The 19,446-nt window shown below is 46.8% G+C and overlaps 2 protein-coding genes across 3 annotated transcripts; both read right to left on the reverse strand.

Annotated features, from left to right (window-relative positions):
• Nucleotides 1–10,860: 10,860 nt before the first annotated feature.
• On the reverse strand, nt 10,861–11,871 carry LOC135375813 (neprilysin-like). Its single transcript, XM_064608460.1, has one exon. The coding sequence runs from the start codon at nt 11,869–11,871 to the stop codon at nt 10,861–10,863; it is 1,011 nt and encodes a 336-aa protein (XP_064464530.1).
• Nucleotides 11,872–12,057: 186 nt separating this feature from the next.
• On the reverse strand, nt 12,058–16,095 carry LOC135375819 (neprilysin-1-like). Of its 2 annotated transcripts, XM_064608466.1 has the most exons (4): nt 15,644–16,095; nt 14,338–14,651; nt 12,320–12,544; nt 12,058–12,172 (listed from the first exon to the last, which is right to left on the reverse strand). In XM_064608466.1, exons 1-4 carry the CDS (start codon nt 15,895–15,897, stop codon nt 12,069–12,071), a joined length of 897 nt encoding a protein of 298 aa, XP_064464536.1. In that variant the 5' UTR covers nt 15,898–16,095; the 3' UTR covers nt 12,058–12,068. The 2 variants fall into 2 exon arrangements, with proteins under 2 accessions (XP_064464536.1, XP_064464535.1); XM_064608465.1 differs by having other exon boundaries at nt 12,058–12,544.
• Between the last annotated feature and the right edge of the window lie 3,351 nt (nt 16,096–19,446).

The raw sequence follows: 19,446 nt of genomic DNA on the forward strand, positions 1-19,446 counted from the left end.
CATTACAACTTTTACGTACGCGGACGACATTGCTTTCTTTGCGTCGGCGCCCTCATTGTCTGAGTTGTACGCTAAGCTTCAAGCCTACCTGGACACCCTGGCAGCCTGGATGAGCTCTATGCACCTTTCCCTGAATGTGGACAAGTCGGCCATGCTCGTGTTCCCGCTGAACACTCCGGTCACCATCGACTTGCAAGTTGGCCTGCAATCGGTCCGTCAAGTTAAGCAGCTCAAGTACTTGGGGATGTGGTACGACGACTCGCTGAGCTGGCGTCATCACATAGATCACTTGTGTCTAAAGGCAACGAAGGCAATCGGCGTCCTCCACCGGTGCTCTAGCCGCCGTGTGGGCATGCGTAGGGATGCCCTGCTCTACGTGTACCGTTCTTACGTGCGACCCATTTTCGAGTTTGGTGCAGTCCTTTTTTCCTCCCTGCCTGACTGGCGACTAACCAAACTGTACATTTTGGAGCGGCGGGCCCTCCGCGTCTGCTTGGGCGTTCGCCAGTATTCGGCTAATGATGCATTTCTTTTTGAGGACCGGTTGCCTTCTCTCAAGGCTCGGTTCCGGCTACTTACTGTGAGCATCTTCCTGTCTCAGCGCCAGAACCCCCTTGCGCTGTTAAATAATGCGGCTCTCATGGATGCTCGGATGTGGTTAACTCGGCAGTGGCACCGTAGAAATACTCCGCAATTAGTTTTCGCCCAGCAACTCCTTCTGCCATTAAAGGTTTCACTCTTGGATGTCCTCCCACTTGGGGCCCCGCTGGACCCTCCTTCTGTGAGTGTCATTGACATCTTCCCCTCGAGTGTTCGTCATGCTCCTTTGCGTACACTGCAGACAGTGCTAACGAACCATCTTTATCAATTTCCGCTACATCTTGTGGTCTCAACTGACGCCTCTGTCTCAGAGGAGCGCTCTGGGGTCGGCCTTTTCTTCCCTCAGCTTGACTTCCAGTTCCCGGTGCGGCTCCCAGATTTCACCCCTCCATTTCATAGCGACTTCCTCGCCATGATTCTAGCTCTCAAAAGGGTCCCGCAAACCTGGGGAAGGGTGCTCTTGCTTTCAGACTCACTCTCAGTCGTTTCCGCTTTGGCGACCCCTTCCCAGAACTTGCTCTCCATTCTGCTTACGCTCGTTCCCTCGCACATACGCGATATCATCATAACGTGGGTTTCTGGTCACCGTGGGCTTGCTGTAAACGAGACCGCTGACTCCCTCGCAAAAATGTCCCTCTCTGGGGCGGTTGTTGGCCTGCTGCCTCCCCTTGCACATGTGTGTGTCGCCAGATACAAACATTTTGTACGGCTATCCTCTGGCCCCATTTTGCGCCCTGCGTACGCCCATCTGTGCTACCCGTGGAAGCCGAATTCCTGTCTTTCTCGGCAGTCAGAGGTCTCGCTGACGCGCGCTCGCTGCCTCGCACTCCCCCTCAACTTCTATTTTCACCGAGCCGGCCGCACTTCATCACCCTCGTGTCCCCACTGTGGCCAGGACGAGACGGTGGAGCACTTCCTCATGCTCTGCAGCTTTTACGCTAGGCTTCAAGAGGCCTATATAAGCCTCCCTCTCCATCTGCTGGGGGTTCCCGTGTCCCTTTCAGCCCTCCTTTCATTTGGAGCCTCCAGCACTTCCAGCTGGGATAGGTCGGTAGCGGTTGGGCTTGCGTATTTCCTTTCTCGCTCGCGCCGCTTCTAGCCCACCTTTGCATCCACAATCACCCATTGAGGGTTACCACGTGCACGCCGAAGTAACTCATTAGGTCTGAGAAATTCCGGTGGCTCCCTCGCACGAGGCGAGTCAAAAGCAACATAAGTCTGAAAAGGGTGGCCGAAGGTTACAATGGCATTTGCTTTGGTTTACCCCAAGTATAACTTCGTGCCACACTTTCAGTGTAGAGTATCCAACTCGGCGGGCTCTTACTTACCTGGAATGGAAAGCTACGGTCCAACACACAGCCACGCATCTACACTGACTACTACACAATGACTCTACTACAATGACTACTACTAATGAATACTACAATGACTCTACATGTGAATTATGCAAATAACCACGACATGCACGATGCTTGCCCTTGTGCCATGGAACCAAAACAAACGAACTTCAGCACCTCCACCACTTCAACCATTACGTTCTCCACCAACCATCACATTCTCCACCCAAATTGCCACCGTCAAGTCATAGTACAGTTGGACATCCTCATAGCCCTGGCCGATCTCCCTTGTGGCTAATGGCCATTCTCCGTGGGACGACGAAGAAGAAGACATTCGTCCTGTAATGCGTGCGTCTGCTTTGGATTCAACGCAGTATGTTACGAGGCTATCAATTTGCACAAGCAGTCTGCATATTGCTGCTTTCACTATACGTTTTGCTCTTGCTCCTGAATCCCTCGCAAACCGAACGCCATCCCCCCGCTTTCTCTTCGTACCAAAGCCAAGCTTCGCCCGTGGAACAGCTCGGGAAGTCAGATGGTGAGGCCGAGAACCATTCCATTGTACCCCCTAACATTGTCTTGTGCGCCCGATGCGTACCACCTACTACTAAGACGTTGGTGTACCGCCGGTCTCGAGGCCTAGACGTAGATGAGGACGACACAGCTTTGCACTACAACCCAGACGTGCTCCTGTCAAAGGTGCGTAAGTGGCACCGCAAGGCTAACGTCGTCGTTTGCGTGACCTCTATGCCAAATAATTTTGAAGCTCGGAAGGCAATTAGACATTCATGGGGTAACGCAACCCAGAACCTGGCCGTTCTTTTCTTCATGGGTCGTCCGAAAGAGTTTTATATTCTCAAGAAAGTGCAGGCTGAGTCTTCAAGACACGAGGACATCATTATGGAGAACGTGAATCCAAGGGTCGCATACAGAGTACTGCACGCAATACAGGCTCTACTGACAGCGCGAAAGTTGTTCGATAAGGACAGCAATGTACTTAAGGTTTACGACAACACGTTTGTGAACACACGACTATTGCTACGGATCACAAAGGGATTTTCTGTGCCCCCAGACCAGTTGTACGGCCGGATCAGCTTTACGGGAGGAACAGCGCACCTACAGGACTGTGCGTATCTGTTTCGTGTCTCCACCATTACCACGCTCTGTCGAGCGATGGCTGACGTGCCGATGGACTTTCGGGAAGGCGTGTACATCACGGGAATGTTGGCCAAGGAAGCAAATGTTAGCCTCGTGAACACATACTTGATCGGGTCCTGCACAGGCGGCGCTATGGACGTAGATATATGCTCTATAAAGTCTCGCTTGACCGTGCACCCTGTCACGCCCAAGAATCACTACGACTATCACAGAGCAGTGACAAGAGACGCGAAATGTGTCCCTTCAGGTCAGCGCCAACGCGGTAGGACGGCTGGTGGGTAGCAGTGGTTTATACTTGAGCCAATGTGCAAGTGGGACAATGCCCTAGGATACCTCTTTGTAATATTAAACATTGTAATAATAGCTGTAAACCGCCTGTTTTCTCAACGTTGTCTTTGAAACCCGGCAGAGACCGCCATGAGTTCACAGGGATCAGAGCCGTATATTGAAAGGGAGTCTGGCCATTAATGAGTTATGCCTATACCTGAAGCTCCACCCACTTTTTCAGCTTTCTGACCAATGGAGTCCTGAAATATGGGGCGCTACCAATCAACCTATACCCACTATTTGTCCCCCTATCGAACATGGGCAGCGCCACTTTCGGTGGCAAGTGGATTGGATGGGATTGAAATGGATACCTCTCTTCCTTGTAATATTAAATATTGTAATGCTAGCTGTAAACTGTCTCTTGTCTCGATGCTGTCTCTGAAGCCTGCAGAGACCGCCGTGAGTTCGCAAGGATTCCAGACAGGCAGGACCGTCCAAGACATAGAGTTAATGCAGGAAGGCTCTGAAGAACTTACTTGGCGCACCGTGAATGGGATTCTCCTATCCCCGGGCGTGACCGCCCGGGCGCAGCCATCCTATTGGTCATGGACAGTGTTAGTGGACGAATTTCAGCCCCCTAACTACAGCGGAGCTGCTCCGTTTGTTACGACCCTGTGCAGTCACGTGGGATGAGAAACGGGGGAGGGGGGAATGAGCCGATGGAGGCAACGATGTCCACCGTAGGAAGCGAGGCCAGCCGTGTGATTGCGTTGAATACCCACGAATCTTCGAGATACATTGCAGAATTGAGTAGTGCTATCGGAATCACGAGGTAAACGTTGCCACATCAAACGTGAACCATATCTTATCTATGAGATTACCCGCGACACCGCCAACCGTTTGCTTTCCACCGACACGGATGAAGATGTGTACCACCTATGACGTATTGAAGTGGCGTTTATATGCTTTGCGAGCGAAATCAATAAATCGTTACCCATCGTAACGAATGTAGGCACGTATTTCCGAAGGCAGCAGTATTCTAAAGATGAATACACACAGTAAACCGCCATTTTCATGCTGCTCTGCGAACGAACGGGAACCGGAAATGGCAAAAACGAAACCACCCGCCATTCCGTGCTCTGGTATGTCAAGTTTCGTGATAATAAAGTGACGCACGAACGGCAGCACACAAGCAAGTGATGTAGTGGGAAAATATTCAATGCTTATTTGTTTAACGAATACATATGAGATACGCACATAGTACGCCGAATTTAGATAGCCAATGATGAATTTAGGAAAACGAGCCCGTCAAGTTTAGCGGAATGATGCAGCCAACGGAAGGCAACACTTTCCATGACCACCAACGGATGGCCACTCCCGTCTGGTCACGCTTTTTTAAGCGAGTCTGCTGGGGGTCCCCCTGGTTCAACACGTAGAATGCTTCAGCGGGTGACTTGCTGATAAAGTCCCGCGTTCCTGTGACGGTTAAGGTGCGGAGTGTCACAAAAAAAGAAACTTTTCAGATGGGTAGAATTAATCCACAAATGTGGCACCACTAAGTTGTCGCATTACCTAACGCACCCTCGCACGTGCGATCTTCGTTGGGACCGGTTCAGCAGAGGTTATCCTGATAGACTTGTGCGTAACGCGTTACAAGTAATTGCGTTACTTGTTCGAGTAATCAATTACATTTTTGAACCAGTAATTTTTCAAGGAATTCTATTACGATTTTGAGTAATCAATTACCGAGTAATCAGTTACTTTTGAAGTACAGTCGGACTGAAAATAACAATGCTGTGTGACAAATTTCCTGTGTCTTTGTTGGGCTATTCTACTGTATTAAGCGGGGGGGGGGGGGAAATGTTACTGCTACTTCTCACGCGCGAGTCTTTCGCGCTATTTCAGCTGTCCCAATCATTTGGGAGGTGGTTTTTTTTTTCTTTTTTTTTTCGAAGCAGACAGGGGCGGAAATTTTTGCGTGAATTGAAAGTAACGGCCCGAGTAACGTGTTACTTTTATACTCGTTACTCAAGTACAATTTGAGTCGAGTAATTTGTAACGGTAATCAATTACTTTTTTGGAGTAACGGGCACAAGTCAAGCACGGGCACTGTCAAGCCTAATGGCTTTTTATCCCGACTTCCATCCGCAAAGGAGAAATAAACTGAAACTGAAACCGAAAGTCTGGATATCCATGACGCACTTGCAGTGCGTGGAATGTGCTGCGAGCTGGGACCTATTGTTCCGATGTGTTCGCATGGCGCATCTATCCAGTTCTTCTTAGACATGCTAAATAATTTTGCTCAATTAGATTACTTTGAGGGATCTTGGGTACACGCCCTTAGACCTGGAAGAAAACATAATAATTGCGGATCCTGCTAAACAGTCTGCGGTATAGTGACTGAGTTACAAATAGCTCGTAAATGTAGCGTAATTACTTTTGTGGGAAGTAACTTGTAATTGTAACTTTACCACAAGTACAGTGCTATCACTTTCTCACGCACGTTTCCAATTGTGGACTTGTTGTTCTTTACAACTCTACGAGTATAGTGAGAAAGTCTGCACGTGAACTGAACAAGGTGATGACATGAAAATGAATGAAGGCGATCAGTAAGCAACTAAGAGTAAGAAGTAACTATCATGACAACCATATCCTTAACTATTCCTATATATATATATATATATATATAAAAAGTAAAAAAATAGCCGAAGCTCTGTAGCTGCACGTTGAGCATATGTTTACAATTTGATCGTGCACTCCCAGCCAAGGACAGCTGTTTCGCTCTACTTGGAGCTCGTCAGCCTGGCGTAGGGAAGTGGCACGATCTTGGGTCGGCACAACAGTGCGTCTCGGCGAGACGTCAATGTTCCACGGTGACGACGCCACCTGTGGAGGCCGCAGTGCAGGCTGACGAGCTCCAAGTAGAGCGAAACAGCTGTCCTTGGCTGGGAGTGCACGATCAAATTGTAAACATATGCTCAACGTGCAGCTACAGAGCTTCGGCTATTTTTTTACTTTTTATATGTACTTGCTGGCTTGCACTGCGGCCTCCACAGGTGGCGTCGTCACCGTGGAACATTGACGTCTCGCCGAGACGCACTGTTGTGCCGACCCAAGATCGTGCCACTTCCCTACGCCAGGCTGACGAGCTCCAAGTAGAGCGAAACAGCTGTCCTTGGCTGGGAGTGCACGATCAAATTGTAAACATATGCTCAACGTGCAGCTACAGAGCTTCGGCTATTTTTTTACTTTTTATATGTACTTGCTGGCTTGCACTGCGGCCTCCACAGGTGGCGTCGTCACCGTGGAACATTGACGTCTCGCCGAGACGCACTGTTGTGCCGACCCAAGATCGTGCCACTTCCCTACGCCAGGCTGAAGAGCTCCAAGTAGAGCGAAACAGCTGTCCTTGGCTGGGAGTGCACGATCAAATTGTAAATATATATATATATATATATATATATATAGGGGAGAAAAGACACCAGAGACTGAAGTAGGGAGTAGGGGAAAGTTATTTATTAAGTTGGCATTTAAACTAAGGGTCTGGGGAAGTCTACGTTTCGGCGGAAGCTCCGCCTTCTTCGGGACTGAGACGAAAATCTATGTACAAGGTCTTTTAAAAGGTTACAAAAGTGTCGTCACAGTTGGTACAATTCCACTGCGAGGCAGTCGTCAGTGAGTCATGTTCTGGAAGATTCCGGAAGGTTCCTGGGTCATCGGCCGGGGAGATTACGTGTCAGAGTCTTGGGTCGCGCTCGTTGAAAACCTGTTGTCCGGGGTGTTCTTAGAGTCATTGTGTCCAACTGTAAAGAAAAGAAGAAAAGAGGCAGCGGGCACTCCGAGGACATACAGAAAAAAAGTTATCCGGATATGCTTCTTACAGTTGATAGCACTCCTTTATCCTCATTTATTAGAGATTGGAATTTGTAGATCTACGAATTCCAATCCGCCGAAACGTAGACTTCCCCAGACCCTTAGTTTAAATGCCAACTTAATAAATAACTTTCCCCTACTCCCTACTTCAGTCTCTGGTGTCCTTTCTCCCCTATCTATATTCAACATCCTGGTCGTTCGAACCTAAATTTTGTAGCGTATATATATATATATATATATATATATATATATATATGAGGATAATAATAATCATAATAGATAATAATAAATAAATGAGGATAAAGGAGTGCTATCAACTGTAAGAAGCATATCGGGATAACTTTTTTTCTGTTTGTCCTCGGAGTGCCCGCTGCCTCTTTTCTTCTTTTCTTTACAGCTGGACACAATGACGCTAAGAACACCCCGGACAACAGGTTTTCAACGAGCGCGACCCCAGACCTTTCTGGAACTCCAAGGCTCTGACACGTAATCTCCCCGGCCGATGACCCGGAACCTTCCGGAATCTTCCAGAACATGACTCACTGACGACTGCCTCGCAGTGGAATTGTACCAGCTGTGATGACACTTTTTGTAACCTTTTAAAAGACCTTGTACATAGATTTTCGTCTCAGTCCCGAAGAAGGCAGAGCTTCCGCCGAAACGTAGACTTCCCCAGACCCTTAGTTTAAATGCCAGCTTAATAAATAACTTTCCCCTACTCCCTACTTCAGTCTCTGGTGTCTTTTCTCCCCTATCTATATACAACGTCCTGGTCGTTCGAACCTCAATTTTGTAGTACATATATATATATATATAAGTACAGAAAAGGTAAAGAAGGGATTCAGAAGCCTTGAGGGAGAGTTTAAAAGGTCAAGTACAAGGTCAAGGTCAAGGTCAAAGGTCAAGTACAAGGAAGTGGTTGAGTCATGTCCGGTGAAGGACCTGACATGGACCTTCACCGGACATGACTCAACCACTTCCTTGTACTTCACCTGCTGACGGCCCCCCGATTGTGACGTCATTGTAGCACTGTATAAAACTCCAAGTGTCATTTGTCATTCTTCAGTCCTGACGAAGGCGGAGCTTCCGCCGCAACGTTGACTTCCCCCTTAACTTTCCACTAGTAAATAAATAACTCCCCCTTTTTCTACCTTCTACATCTTCGTTGTCTGCCTCATATTTTGTTAGTACCTATATATATATATGCGACACCGAGTGAAGTCACCCATTAAGCTGCATTTGCATAACTTAATTTGTAGGGCGAAATCTACACTGTTAAAATGGAACATGATTACTAAACACGTTCCAAACTAACCTGATTTGTTGAAAACAGGTACCATGCATAATGAGTCCAAAATCCTACCGCTTTCAACAAATCACGCAGGCAGGATGATATCATTCAGAGTGAAGACTGCCTGCGCGTTATGTGGTCATTTCTGTTGTTAACAGTATCTAAAGCTTTCATTGTTTCGTTTCACTGCCGCGGCGTTTTCATTCACGAGTACATACGGTGGAACGCCGAACAGACACATATTAGGGCCCAAACCTGGGCTTTTGGCGACGCGCTTCGAGGGTTCCCGGAAACACCTGTGCCGGAGCTGCCTGCCTAACCGGTCAACGTTTTCGGCAACTCTCGACGCGTGGCGCCACCAGTACTCACGGGCCATAGGAATCTTTAGGATGATATCGCCAGCTCACGTGCCTCAGGGTTAGCGTGCTACGGCCATGCCACGTCGAGCCTGCGAGGTACCCGGGTTCGAATCCCGGTGCTAGCTGTGCTGTCTGGGGTGTTTCTCAGACGCGTTCCGACATATGTCGGTACAGTTCCTTTACAAGTCGGCAAAATTGTTCCGGACACAAAACACTGGATTGTGTATAGCTGGAGGAAACTGCGGAAAACGTTGGGGAAATATTTGCGCAATATGGGCAACGTGTACTTGCCAATATCGGCAGCCCATACTGGCTACATATTGGTCCAATATCGAGCCTCGTTGCACTTCCCTGGTCCCATATTGGCAGCCCATATATGACCGATATTGGTAATCAAGAAGCCCCCTTGCATCGTACTAAACGACATGACCAAGGTGGACGAGACAGGCACGGAGCACCGCATCGTGCATGTCTCGTTCTTTTGTTTTACTGCTTTCAGTACGAAGCCAATGGGGGCGACGTTTTAGACGCTCACCTTAAAGTAGCGCAGAAGTAATTTTAACATCCTGTTTTCTTCTTATAAAACTGTTAAGTAGCGCAGGTAGACGCACCATGAAAAGTAATTCGCACAACAGAATCATAATTATCGCAGAAATTGAATTTAAAGTACGCCACAAAAGGCGACCTTGCCCAACGTCGGTGGAGAGCAGCAACAGCCCGCGCTGACGTTACAAGGGCCACGCTCGCTGATTGGTCCAGAGAAATGATGTCCGATACTCAGCTGTCAGCGCCCTCAGCGAAATAGCCGGTGATTCGCAAAAGGTGCTCTTCGCTAGATAGAGCTTAGCAGCCGTAGATCGGATTTATAATAATCCGCGCGTCCACCTAAAGAGGAAAGGTGAACCGGATCGATATTAGGTCCAAACGTAATGCTGGAAGTGAACTGCGCCAGCCCATGTACTGAAGTCACAAATCGAATTCAGAGGAGGCGAAAACGCAGAGACTCTCTCAGCAAGTGAAACACCGTGCATACACTGGCCAGGACATGACTACTTTAGCAGTTCACTATTGCCGATTTATGGTAGAAATTCATTTCTGCCGCCGTTCTTGATCCCGCGCCTTCTCAGGAATCGAACAAAACGTTGTTGTTGACAAGATATTCTAAGCAGTGATAGCCACTAACTACTTCTACAGTAGTTTAACTATAACTACTAACTACTTTGCAATAGAGTAGTTTAACTAGTAGTTCAACTAGTTTTCAGGGGAGGTAGTTAAAACTACTGCAGTGTAGTTTAACTACATCTATAACTACTTAACGTTGTCCATCAACACCAATCCCATTCTATAGCGTTCTTAGACCCCTGAGAATATGAATCACAAGCAGTGATAAAAGTGAAAATTTAGTACACATGCACGACACAATTGCTCTGCGCCTCCGTTCTCATCAAACAAGTAGCTCAAGGTAAAAGTCGGAAGCACAGTCGTGCCGTAAAGCTTGCGGCAAAATCGGAAGTAGTTGGCGCCTGCAGTAACCTAACTACTGTAGTCAACTACTCGAAATAGTAGTTTAACTAGTAGTTGCACACTACATTTCTGCAAGTAGTTGATAACTACTTTTTAACTACAATCAGGTAGCTAAACTACATGTAGTTAACTACTGGCCATCACTGATTCTAAGTGTTACGGCAGTTGTGAAAGCAAGAGTTACTATCTGAAGAATTAAGTCGTTTATTTACACGAACCGACAACGAGCATGATCGCAAAATACGCAGTCTTATTCCAGATTTACCGCCGTGAACTACGGAGACTCTCCCAATACGTTTGACCTTGTTTGGCGCTTGGCGGCGCGCCGGCCATCCTGCACGTCGTCTATACGGGACACGTGTCTCTCTCAACAAGGAACTGTCGACGTATGGTACTTTAATGAACAGGAGGCCCAGAACTTATATATAACCCACACCATAAACATGACGCCTCACCAAAACTTGCACCGCTTTTCTGGGTTCATGGCTGCGCCATCATGGCACTTATACATAGTCGAAAACTCTTTCGAGTTCATCAGGGCCAGGTTAACCAAAACCGTACCTGGCACAATCCCAAGCTTTCTTTGCAAACGAACCACGTCGCGACGTCCATAATGGTCGCATAGCGACAGCGCGTAGTTGATGAAAAAAAGCTTCTTCGAATCCAACACGCTGCCGTCAATTAGTGTCACCATTACTGCGGACGGCGCGCTCGACACAAAAGTGTCGTACAATGGGCCTACCAGCGCCACCTCACGAAGAAGCCTGTCGATGTCGACGTAACGCTCCCACTGTTTCATATCGGCATTAGGCCAATACATCGCCGCATACTGATCAATGAGACATTTCTTAAGGGTTGCGAAATTCGTGGAAGTGTTAGGCGACCACCAGGACCTCAGGCCTCGTTTCTCGTCGACGTGAGAACCCACGGTGTCCAGGATGCACATCATCCCTTCCAGGATAGGTCTTCCCACTATTGGTATAAAACTGCTGTCGACCTGGTTGGAAACGTGGTTAAGAAATCCAACCACAGCTTGCGGAATGAACAGGACGCTCGAAGGATGGAAATACTGGGCTTTCGGTACGAACACGCTGCTGGCGTATTTGGCGTCAAAGTCCAAGTTGGGCCAAGTGGAACCCAAGTAGACTCTCCTGGTGTGCCGTAGGAGCTCGACGTAACTTTTTATGACGCTGCTTTCGTTTATCCGTGGCGACGAGATGCCGTAATACAGAGCCGGCCAGTAGGTGCTAGGTGTGGTGCCGAAGACTTCGGGAACGATCGCTCGAAACTTGGCGGCAGCCGCTGTCCGTTCGGTCTCTTCGGTCATCCACCAGACATTTTTCGTTCGCCGAGTGGCAGCTCGCGTTAGCGCACGTACGAGTCGCGCCACTTCCTTGTCGTAGTGCGTTCGGTAAACGCTCGGAAAATTCTTCGACAGCGATATGCGAGCTATCATCGCCATTCCATAGCGATAAACCCTTTCTAGAAGGTTCATACAAGAATGAAGGCGTTGCGAAACGCCGCGGAGTCCTGGTATCTCCTGGTTCAGCATCACCAAAAACTGGTTCTCCTCCGGTAAAAAGGGTGATACGACCACCAAGATCCGAATACCGACGTAGTTTATCAGCGTTCTCGGCGAGGTCTCTTCAATGAGTACAGTTAGCTTCTTGAAGAACGAGCATCGGACGCATAACACGATATCCTCCTGATATCTTCGAACACGATGTCTAGAAATGTCTTCCAGTTCCACTTGGAGACATTCCCTAGTTGATGTAAATGCATGAACATCTCGTTTACTGGAACGACCTCCACCGTGTTTATAGCTTCCAAGTGCCTCTCGAACGCGACAATGTCGCTCACTAGTCGAGCACTGTTGCCTTTATCTGGGAGAAACTTGTCGAATGCCTTACGTAATTCGTCTTCGTAAACGGAAACCGGGAGACCCGTCCAGTTCCGGTGCAGGACGAACCTTCGTAGCAGCGTTGTAGGTGGGGCGATTTGGATCTGATAATCGGATAGTGTGGAGTAGTTGTACAAGGTGACGTCGGCGAGAGGGCTGAACCCCATAGTTCTTTCCATCTTTCCCACAACTGCGGTGAGGTTCACCTCCTCGGAAGAATTCACGTAAGGCCACCCTGCAATGGGAAAAAAACAACGGAGGTGATTGTTGCGTAACACTGGGTGCTATGCAGGGTTGTTTCGATTTAATCCACGCGAATTTTATCCGGCGGATTTTTTAAATATTTTATCCACACAATTTTATCTGGATTTCTTTAGAGATTTTCTCCAGATGTGATGTGAAAGGCAAACTCAATTCAATATCACACCGAAAACTCCCGGTTTATCTTCTTGCAGTGTTGGCTGTTTGCAAAAGTCCAGGTACGCGCAACATTAGCTTTTAACTGTTTTAACATTGCACCTTTTTCACTTAACTTTTTTAACTTATAACTTTCAGATTTAACTTTTTCCCGCTTTCTCCTACATCTGCCCATTCAGGGAGAGACTTTCTTCCGCTGCCTGGAGGCACTGGAACTGAAGTGCGCCGAAACACGACAGCTAATCCGCAGGCGTGTAGGATCCACACCCTTCAACCACGCGTGCATGAAACTCCACTTTTCGGAAAACAATAGAAACTGATACAATCTTGCTGGGACAGGCAGTTTCGTAAACAGAAACTATGAGATCTCACCCGAAATCAAGAACAGCAAAGCACATTTGTTTTTACTCTGTCACATTTCTAGCCTCGTATGTGTCCTCAAAAAATATCCAAAATCCTAAAATATCCGGGTTTTATCCAAAAAGCCCCACTGGAGAGGATTTTTAAAAATATCCCAATTTTTTTCAACCTTGGTGCTATACAGCCTGAAACAATTCCGAAGCCAAGGGCAATGTTTACCTTTGCACTACATTTTATGCACAAACATCGAAATGTGCAGCAACAGAAGCACGAAATACGCGTCATGAAGAAAGTTTACGCGAAGCAGTGCTGCATCGCCCCAGCCCCTAACCTGGTTGGCGCCGAGAAGTTTGGGTGACGCACCCTGGCGTTCACTGAACGAACCGTGTCGTGGGGATGTCTCCGGGCAGTATTCGCATATTGCATTGCGTATCAAGGCATTGCACGTGTAAGAGGCTGTCCAGCGTTGATATTTCCTGGTGATTCACGACGAAAACGACATATGTGTTCCAAGTAAGTCGCGTTTTCGTTCCAATATGAGAGTTTTTACTGTAAGTAACAGAAACGAAACCGAAACGGGGATCCCCACCAAGAGGCGGCACAGTGGCGCCCCTAGTGAGGGTCTCGCCGCCAATACTGATAGTGATGACACACTCGAAGAAGCGAAAGACACCGCGGGGAACCTGCATGGTCGCTATCCGGCGTGACATGCGGGGACGTGTCACAGTTCCATTAAAGATTTTAATTTCCATTTGATTTCCATTAAAGCGAAATTATTTCACTCGTATACTGTCACCGCACAGAGAAGACGCAATCCGAGTCCGGGAAGCCGATATCTAACGGAAACAGTTATCTATAATCACAGTTCAATAAAGTTCCGCATTTCAGCACGATGTTAAAAAAAGAAAGAAATCAGGCACGTATACCCTCACCTTTACTTCTTTTAAGAAAGAAGGAAAACGTGTCTGTCTGAAGAGTCTGTTGGAAATACCGGCGGCTGTCGACCTGGCGCTAACATTTTTGGAGCATGGGTAACTTTAGGTCCTTTCGTGTTCCCTAGTCTCAGGGTTTTATATTATGCAACATCTTCACCAGCTCGCTTGCTTCCTAGACATTTTTTTTTTCATTTAGCTATCTGTTTGTGTAAAAAGACACGCTAGTATGTGCGGCTGTAATTTTTTTTTCAATGCTCACGGGTACGTCGTCTGCATGAACTCGGACCAGCTTTCTTAAACACCTGTTTCTTCATACCAGCAATGCCGAAGTCGCTGAAGACTGGTTTAACGTCCTCCCAAGACGACCTCGCAGAACTTGTGCAAATCCTTAGAAGTTCAGCAGACTGGTAAATAAAGCTCCATACGCTCGACCCAACGCTCGACGCCGCCAGGTTCCTCGAGAGGGCGTCTTCCACGTCCGCCATGAGTTGCGCGGAGGAAAATTGCATAAACGGTTGATCTTCAATTGATGAGTCCTCAAACCACGAGGCGGAGCAGACGAATGAGTAGAAGTCCTCGCAGGGGTCGACGGAGAAGTTGAGACGTCCCCAAAGGTGGTCGGTGTGCCATCTGCGTGAGAATGGGCGGTTATTAAAGTATCTGCAAACAGAAAAATCGTCTCATAAGCCAGATCTAGATTTTCGATAAAAGACACTGAAAATAAGGTTACCCAGCTGTAGGACTCGAACCCACATCTTCTGGATTGCCGGTCCAGGGATCTACCAATAGACGATTTTAAAAAGATGCGCGCGCCACCAAGCGCGTGGTGCAAAGGAGCATGGGAACTTTGAGGGAGACTGCTCCGTCGTCTGCTTCGGTTATGGTTTACCCCGGCTGACACTGCTGCTGCGCACACCGGGAATGTTGTTGTTCTTCTTCTACCTCCGCCTCTTGGAGTCTCGAATGCTCTAAGGCGCTCCAAGTTCCCATGATCCCTTGTGTGCTACAGGTGGCGCTTGCTTTTGTAAAAAGGTGTATTGAGCTAAGCTAACACGCCTTCTCAGAGACTTCTAGCGTGCGTCACCTGTAGGGACAAACCATCCATCGCCAGCCACCTTTCATCGTTAATTTCTTAGGCAAATTGAGGCTTTGTATGTATTTGTCCCTTCTATGTTGTTCCAGCCTCAGAACATCGGTCCTTTCATGTTCAACAGTTGCCGCCTGTTTCGATCCCGTCGTATGAATGCGTGTATATGAGTGAGCAAAAATGTAAGAGTGAAAGGAGGTTCAGTGAGAGAGAGTGGCTGGTTTTTTCCGTTTTCAACAAATCAGGTCAGATAACTATACCATTCGAGATAATGGTTGGCTCTGAGCGCGCTATGCAGTGAAGTTCATTTTTAAAAGTGTAGGGTGCAGGCTGTTCTAATCTAACTTTTATCTCCAGTCGGTCAGCAGTCGTTGACTGTGAAAAGGCTGATACATACTGCGTCCTCCGCGAAACCGAAGATACCCTGAACTAGCTTAGCAGTCGGCTCGCGCTTCATTTCGAAGGCGTTGCAGGTTCGTTCTCGAAAAGATGCAATCCCTTCCTCGCGAAGTGAATAATATTTTGACAAGCACACCTGCAGAGGGCGTCCGCACAGTGAGAGTCACGGGACTCGGTCAGGTCTCCAGAAGCGACCTGTGCCTCGAGCTCTTTTTGCTGGCGAAAGAGCTGCACCAGGGCCTTGAGCGATGATTCGGTCTGTAACTTGAGCCTTAGGGTGAACACGGCGCAGATGATACCCAACAGGAACCCCGTCCAAATGCAGGCGAGAACTGCACACGTCTGTATCCGCAGGCTACCTCCTAGTTTGGAGAAAATGTTGTCGGGCATCTGGGCAAGATAACTTTTGATGGCGCCAGCGAATGGTTCCAAGGCTATTTATTTCCTCGCTTGTAGAAGCAGTACCAGAAGCACCGGTGTGTTGCTTTTGCTCAGCGAATGGTTCACCTTTCTAGTTCATCTTCTTCTCGGCGTAAACTACGTGGCACATAGCCATGGGGCACCGAACGAGAGACGACGCACTGAACGTGACACGATTTCCTCTTCGTTGTTTTCATTCTTATTTTAGCTGGCGAGCTAAAAACAAGGACTTTATTTTATGATTAAGGAGTTTTATAGCGACGTAGAAATTCCAGTGGCCAGGACACGCCTCCAAGTACTTCTCGACACCCAGAGGTAAATACATTGATGCAAAAGCATTCATTACCGGATTGTTACCGCAAGGTGGTTGTGTACGATGTGCAATTCGTGAGCGCTAATCTGTTTAATCAACCTCATCGCCATTGTCATAAGCAAGGAGTTGAGCCGCTGTATAAGCTTGCGCCACGCGCGTATGTTCGTTCTTCATCTACTAACGTCATCGCATATGGATGTTAGATCAAAGTCCCCATGACCCCATGCGTGCCACAGGTGGCGCTTTATTTTTGAAGCGTGATGTGGGCAAGCTTACGTTTGTCCCATCCTACAGTTGGCGATGCGAGCTCATTCGGTCCTTCAACACCCAAAATTGTTAGGTAACCATTCATTCATTGTATGTATCATCCGTGAGTGTCGAGTAAACTGTCTCTGTGTTTTTACGACTTTCTTATTCATGAACCTACTGAGCTAGACAAATAGCAAGGGCATAGGCCTCGTCACCGACGATTGTGTCCATCTTTACCCTTTCCAACCGGTCTATCTTGATTCACATGGCGCAGTCGACAGAAAGTGATTCTCCAGGCTTTTTGCTTCTGGGTGATACTACAGTATTTTTTTTTTTCAAATACTCCATCTATGAGGTCGTATGCCTTTTTATTCTTGTTCGATTTAGGCTTAATCTCGTCATTCGAAGAGCCTGCTTAGGACTGTTCGTAGCCTTCTTGTTCACTTCTTGGCAGGCATTAATTACGTTTGCAAAGTTTCCTTGCATTTTTTAGTTGTTTTCATTTTCGAACACGACTTTCGATGTACGAGTTAGGTTCTGTTTGTAACACCTATCTAGAGCTTTGTGCAGTACCCAATGCTTTCGCTTATAAGAATTGTTTGGTCTCTCGAAGTTCGTTCTTTAGCTTAGTGTCATCGAAGCTCGAAGGCTGACATCGTGTGAGCTGGAAAACTGAATAATTACTGTTTCTTCTGCACGGCACGCGTATAACATTCTGCACCACAATCCTTTATAAGAATAACTGTTGGTTTTCTTTTAGCATCCTACGTGTTTTCTATGTACAGTGCTGGAAAAGAGTTTACTGAACACGATCCGGCATATTCGATCCTCAGAGTGACATGCTGGGAATGGAACACATGCACACATGCATGGGACCGTACGGACTTATAGACATGTGCCTAGGTAACCTATTCACGTAGGTACCAGTAGGTACCATTCGCTTTTAGCCGTCTCACTCTTAGGAAGGAACGCGCCGGAGAGTTTTCCGCAAACTTTTCTTCAGCTCTATATCTATTCTGTCGCCTTCATACTGGTTGACTTGCATAGCATACCGGTTCAACGGGGACACGATAATCGTGTTGCGGGCTGAATATAAAATTTATACACACTGTCGCAATAAAAACTCAATAAGAAATCAGTGGCCAATTCCCAAAAGTCTTTCTAAAAGAAGTTCATACAGGATCTATAAAACCTCTCGTTGACTTTACGAAAGCTTTGTGCTGGCGATATCTAGAGCTTCTACGACCCTTTGGTTATAGATCTTCCACAATAAAGGCTCAATAAGAGATAAGCGGCCAATTCCCAACATATTCCCTACAGGAAGTTCATACAGCGCTTATAAACACTTCATCGAATTCGACGTTGTCGAACTAAACATACACTCCCATTATATATATTCCCCACGTAAACGATGGAATTACTGGCTTTGCACTGTAGGAAGGGAGTTGCCTCAGGACAGAAGCCGCCGATATTTCGAACAGAGACTGTTCTTCTTCTGGGCACCGTCCTCATCATTGGCATGGTATTTAAAGGGTTAGGTGTGACGTGTTTAAAGGTTCATGCGAATTGTGGGTCAACAGCCCGGAGGGAAGAAAGGTCCGACGGGTTTTTACGGCGGGAGTGAATGGCTGCTTTGTTAGAGTGTGGAGGGGATTATGTGAACGTAGTGATCTAGGCTACAGACCGGTTGCAGAAGAATGGAAGGTTCACGAACACGTGGACGAAACGGGACAACAGGCAAGAATTCGCAAGCATTGCACTGGGGCTTTGCACTGGGCTTTCAGTGAGCGAGTTATCTCACCCTGACGGGAGGAATCACGTGTTACGTGACCTTCTGACGCCATCCACTCAAACGTTGCCTGTCTGCGTACTGCTGATGATGGCCCAACAAGGCCGAAACAGCTGTCCAGTACTGGCATGGCGACGTTTGAGTTACAAACATATGCTATACGTGCAGCCAAAGAGCTCCGGCTATTTTTTTATTTTATACTTCACTGGCTTTGCACTGGGCTTTCAGTGAGTGAGTATCTGAGTAAAAAAAGAATGGTCGACGTTTCTACAGTAGCACTGTCTTCGTCAGTTCCTTTTTTGTCCTGACGAAGACAGTGCCACTGTCGAAACGTCGACCATTCTTTTTTTGATCTATGTGTTAAATTGCCGATTAAATAAATTAGTTTTTGTTAACGTTCCTGTAATCTGTAGTCTAAGTCTTATTATTTCACTTTTATATATATATATATATATTATATACTTTTTGTCCTTACGATGACAGTGCCACAATTGAAACGTCGACAGTTCTTTTATAATCTATGTGTCAAATTACCAATTAAACAAATTAGCTTTTTCTAACTTTGCTGTTTCCTGTCGTCCATGTCTTATTATATTACTTTTGTATTATATATAAATATATATATATATATAGGGGAGAAAAGACACATGTCTTTTCTCCCCTATCTATATACAACATCCTGGTCATTCGAACCTCCATTTTGTAGCTTAAATATATATATATATATATATATATATATATATACAAAGATAAAGTGTCTGAAAGCCGCAAGTTAATGTAAAATAACGAATGAGTGAGCCGAAGACGGGAGTTATAGGAAAGGAATTAAAATAGTTTGTAGTTTAATACATTAGTTAACGTAAATAATTAGCTCTTCGATTTAAAAAGTTGTATATTTATATATACTCGTGGACGTTTCCATTAATTATGTTAATTTTACGACTTAATTTTTACTTTCCCAGTTTAATTAGTTGTTTTGCGACGTATCAGCTGTACGGGTACGACTCACCACGGCAATGCCATGTCGTATCGTTCTGCTGTAGAGTTGTTTAACTGGCGAGAAAAACGTCACGTTCACTATAAGCACAGACTTAATGTACACATAGAACTGCTAACATACACGAAAGAACTTCACTTATACGTGTGTGTCTCCTGTATATGGTCAGTA

The sequence above is a fragment of the Ornithodoros turicata genome, unplaced genomic scaffold, assembly GCF_037126465.1.
Source record: "Ornithodoros turicata isolate Travis unplaced genomic scaffold, ASM3712646v1 ctg00000946.1, whole genome shotgun sequence".
NCBI classification, from domain to species: Eukaryota; Metazoa; Arthropoda; class Arachnida; order Ixodida; family Argasidae; genus Ornithodoros; species Ornithodoros turicata.

Bases quoted from the DNA above. Each gene is read 5' to 3' on its own strand.
- LOC135375813 (XM_064608460.1), bottom strand. From the start codon at position 11,871: ATGGCGATGATAGCTCGCATATCGCTGTCGAAGAATTTTCCGAGCGTT.
- LOC135375819 (XM_064608465.1), bottom strand. From the start codon at position 15,897: ATGCCCGACAACATTTTCTCCAAACTAGGAGGTAGCCTGCGGATACAG. The intron at 14,652-15,643 runs GTGTGCTTGTCA...ATTCTCACGCAG, and splicing joins TGTGCGGACGCCCTCTGCAG to ATGGCACACCGACCACCTTT. The intron at 12,545-14,337 runs GTATGAAGAAAC...TTCCCATTGCAG, and splicing joins CAGCGACTTCGGCATTGCTG to GGTGGCCTTACGTGAATTCT.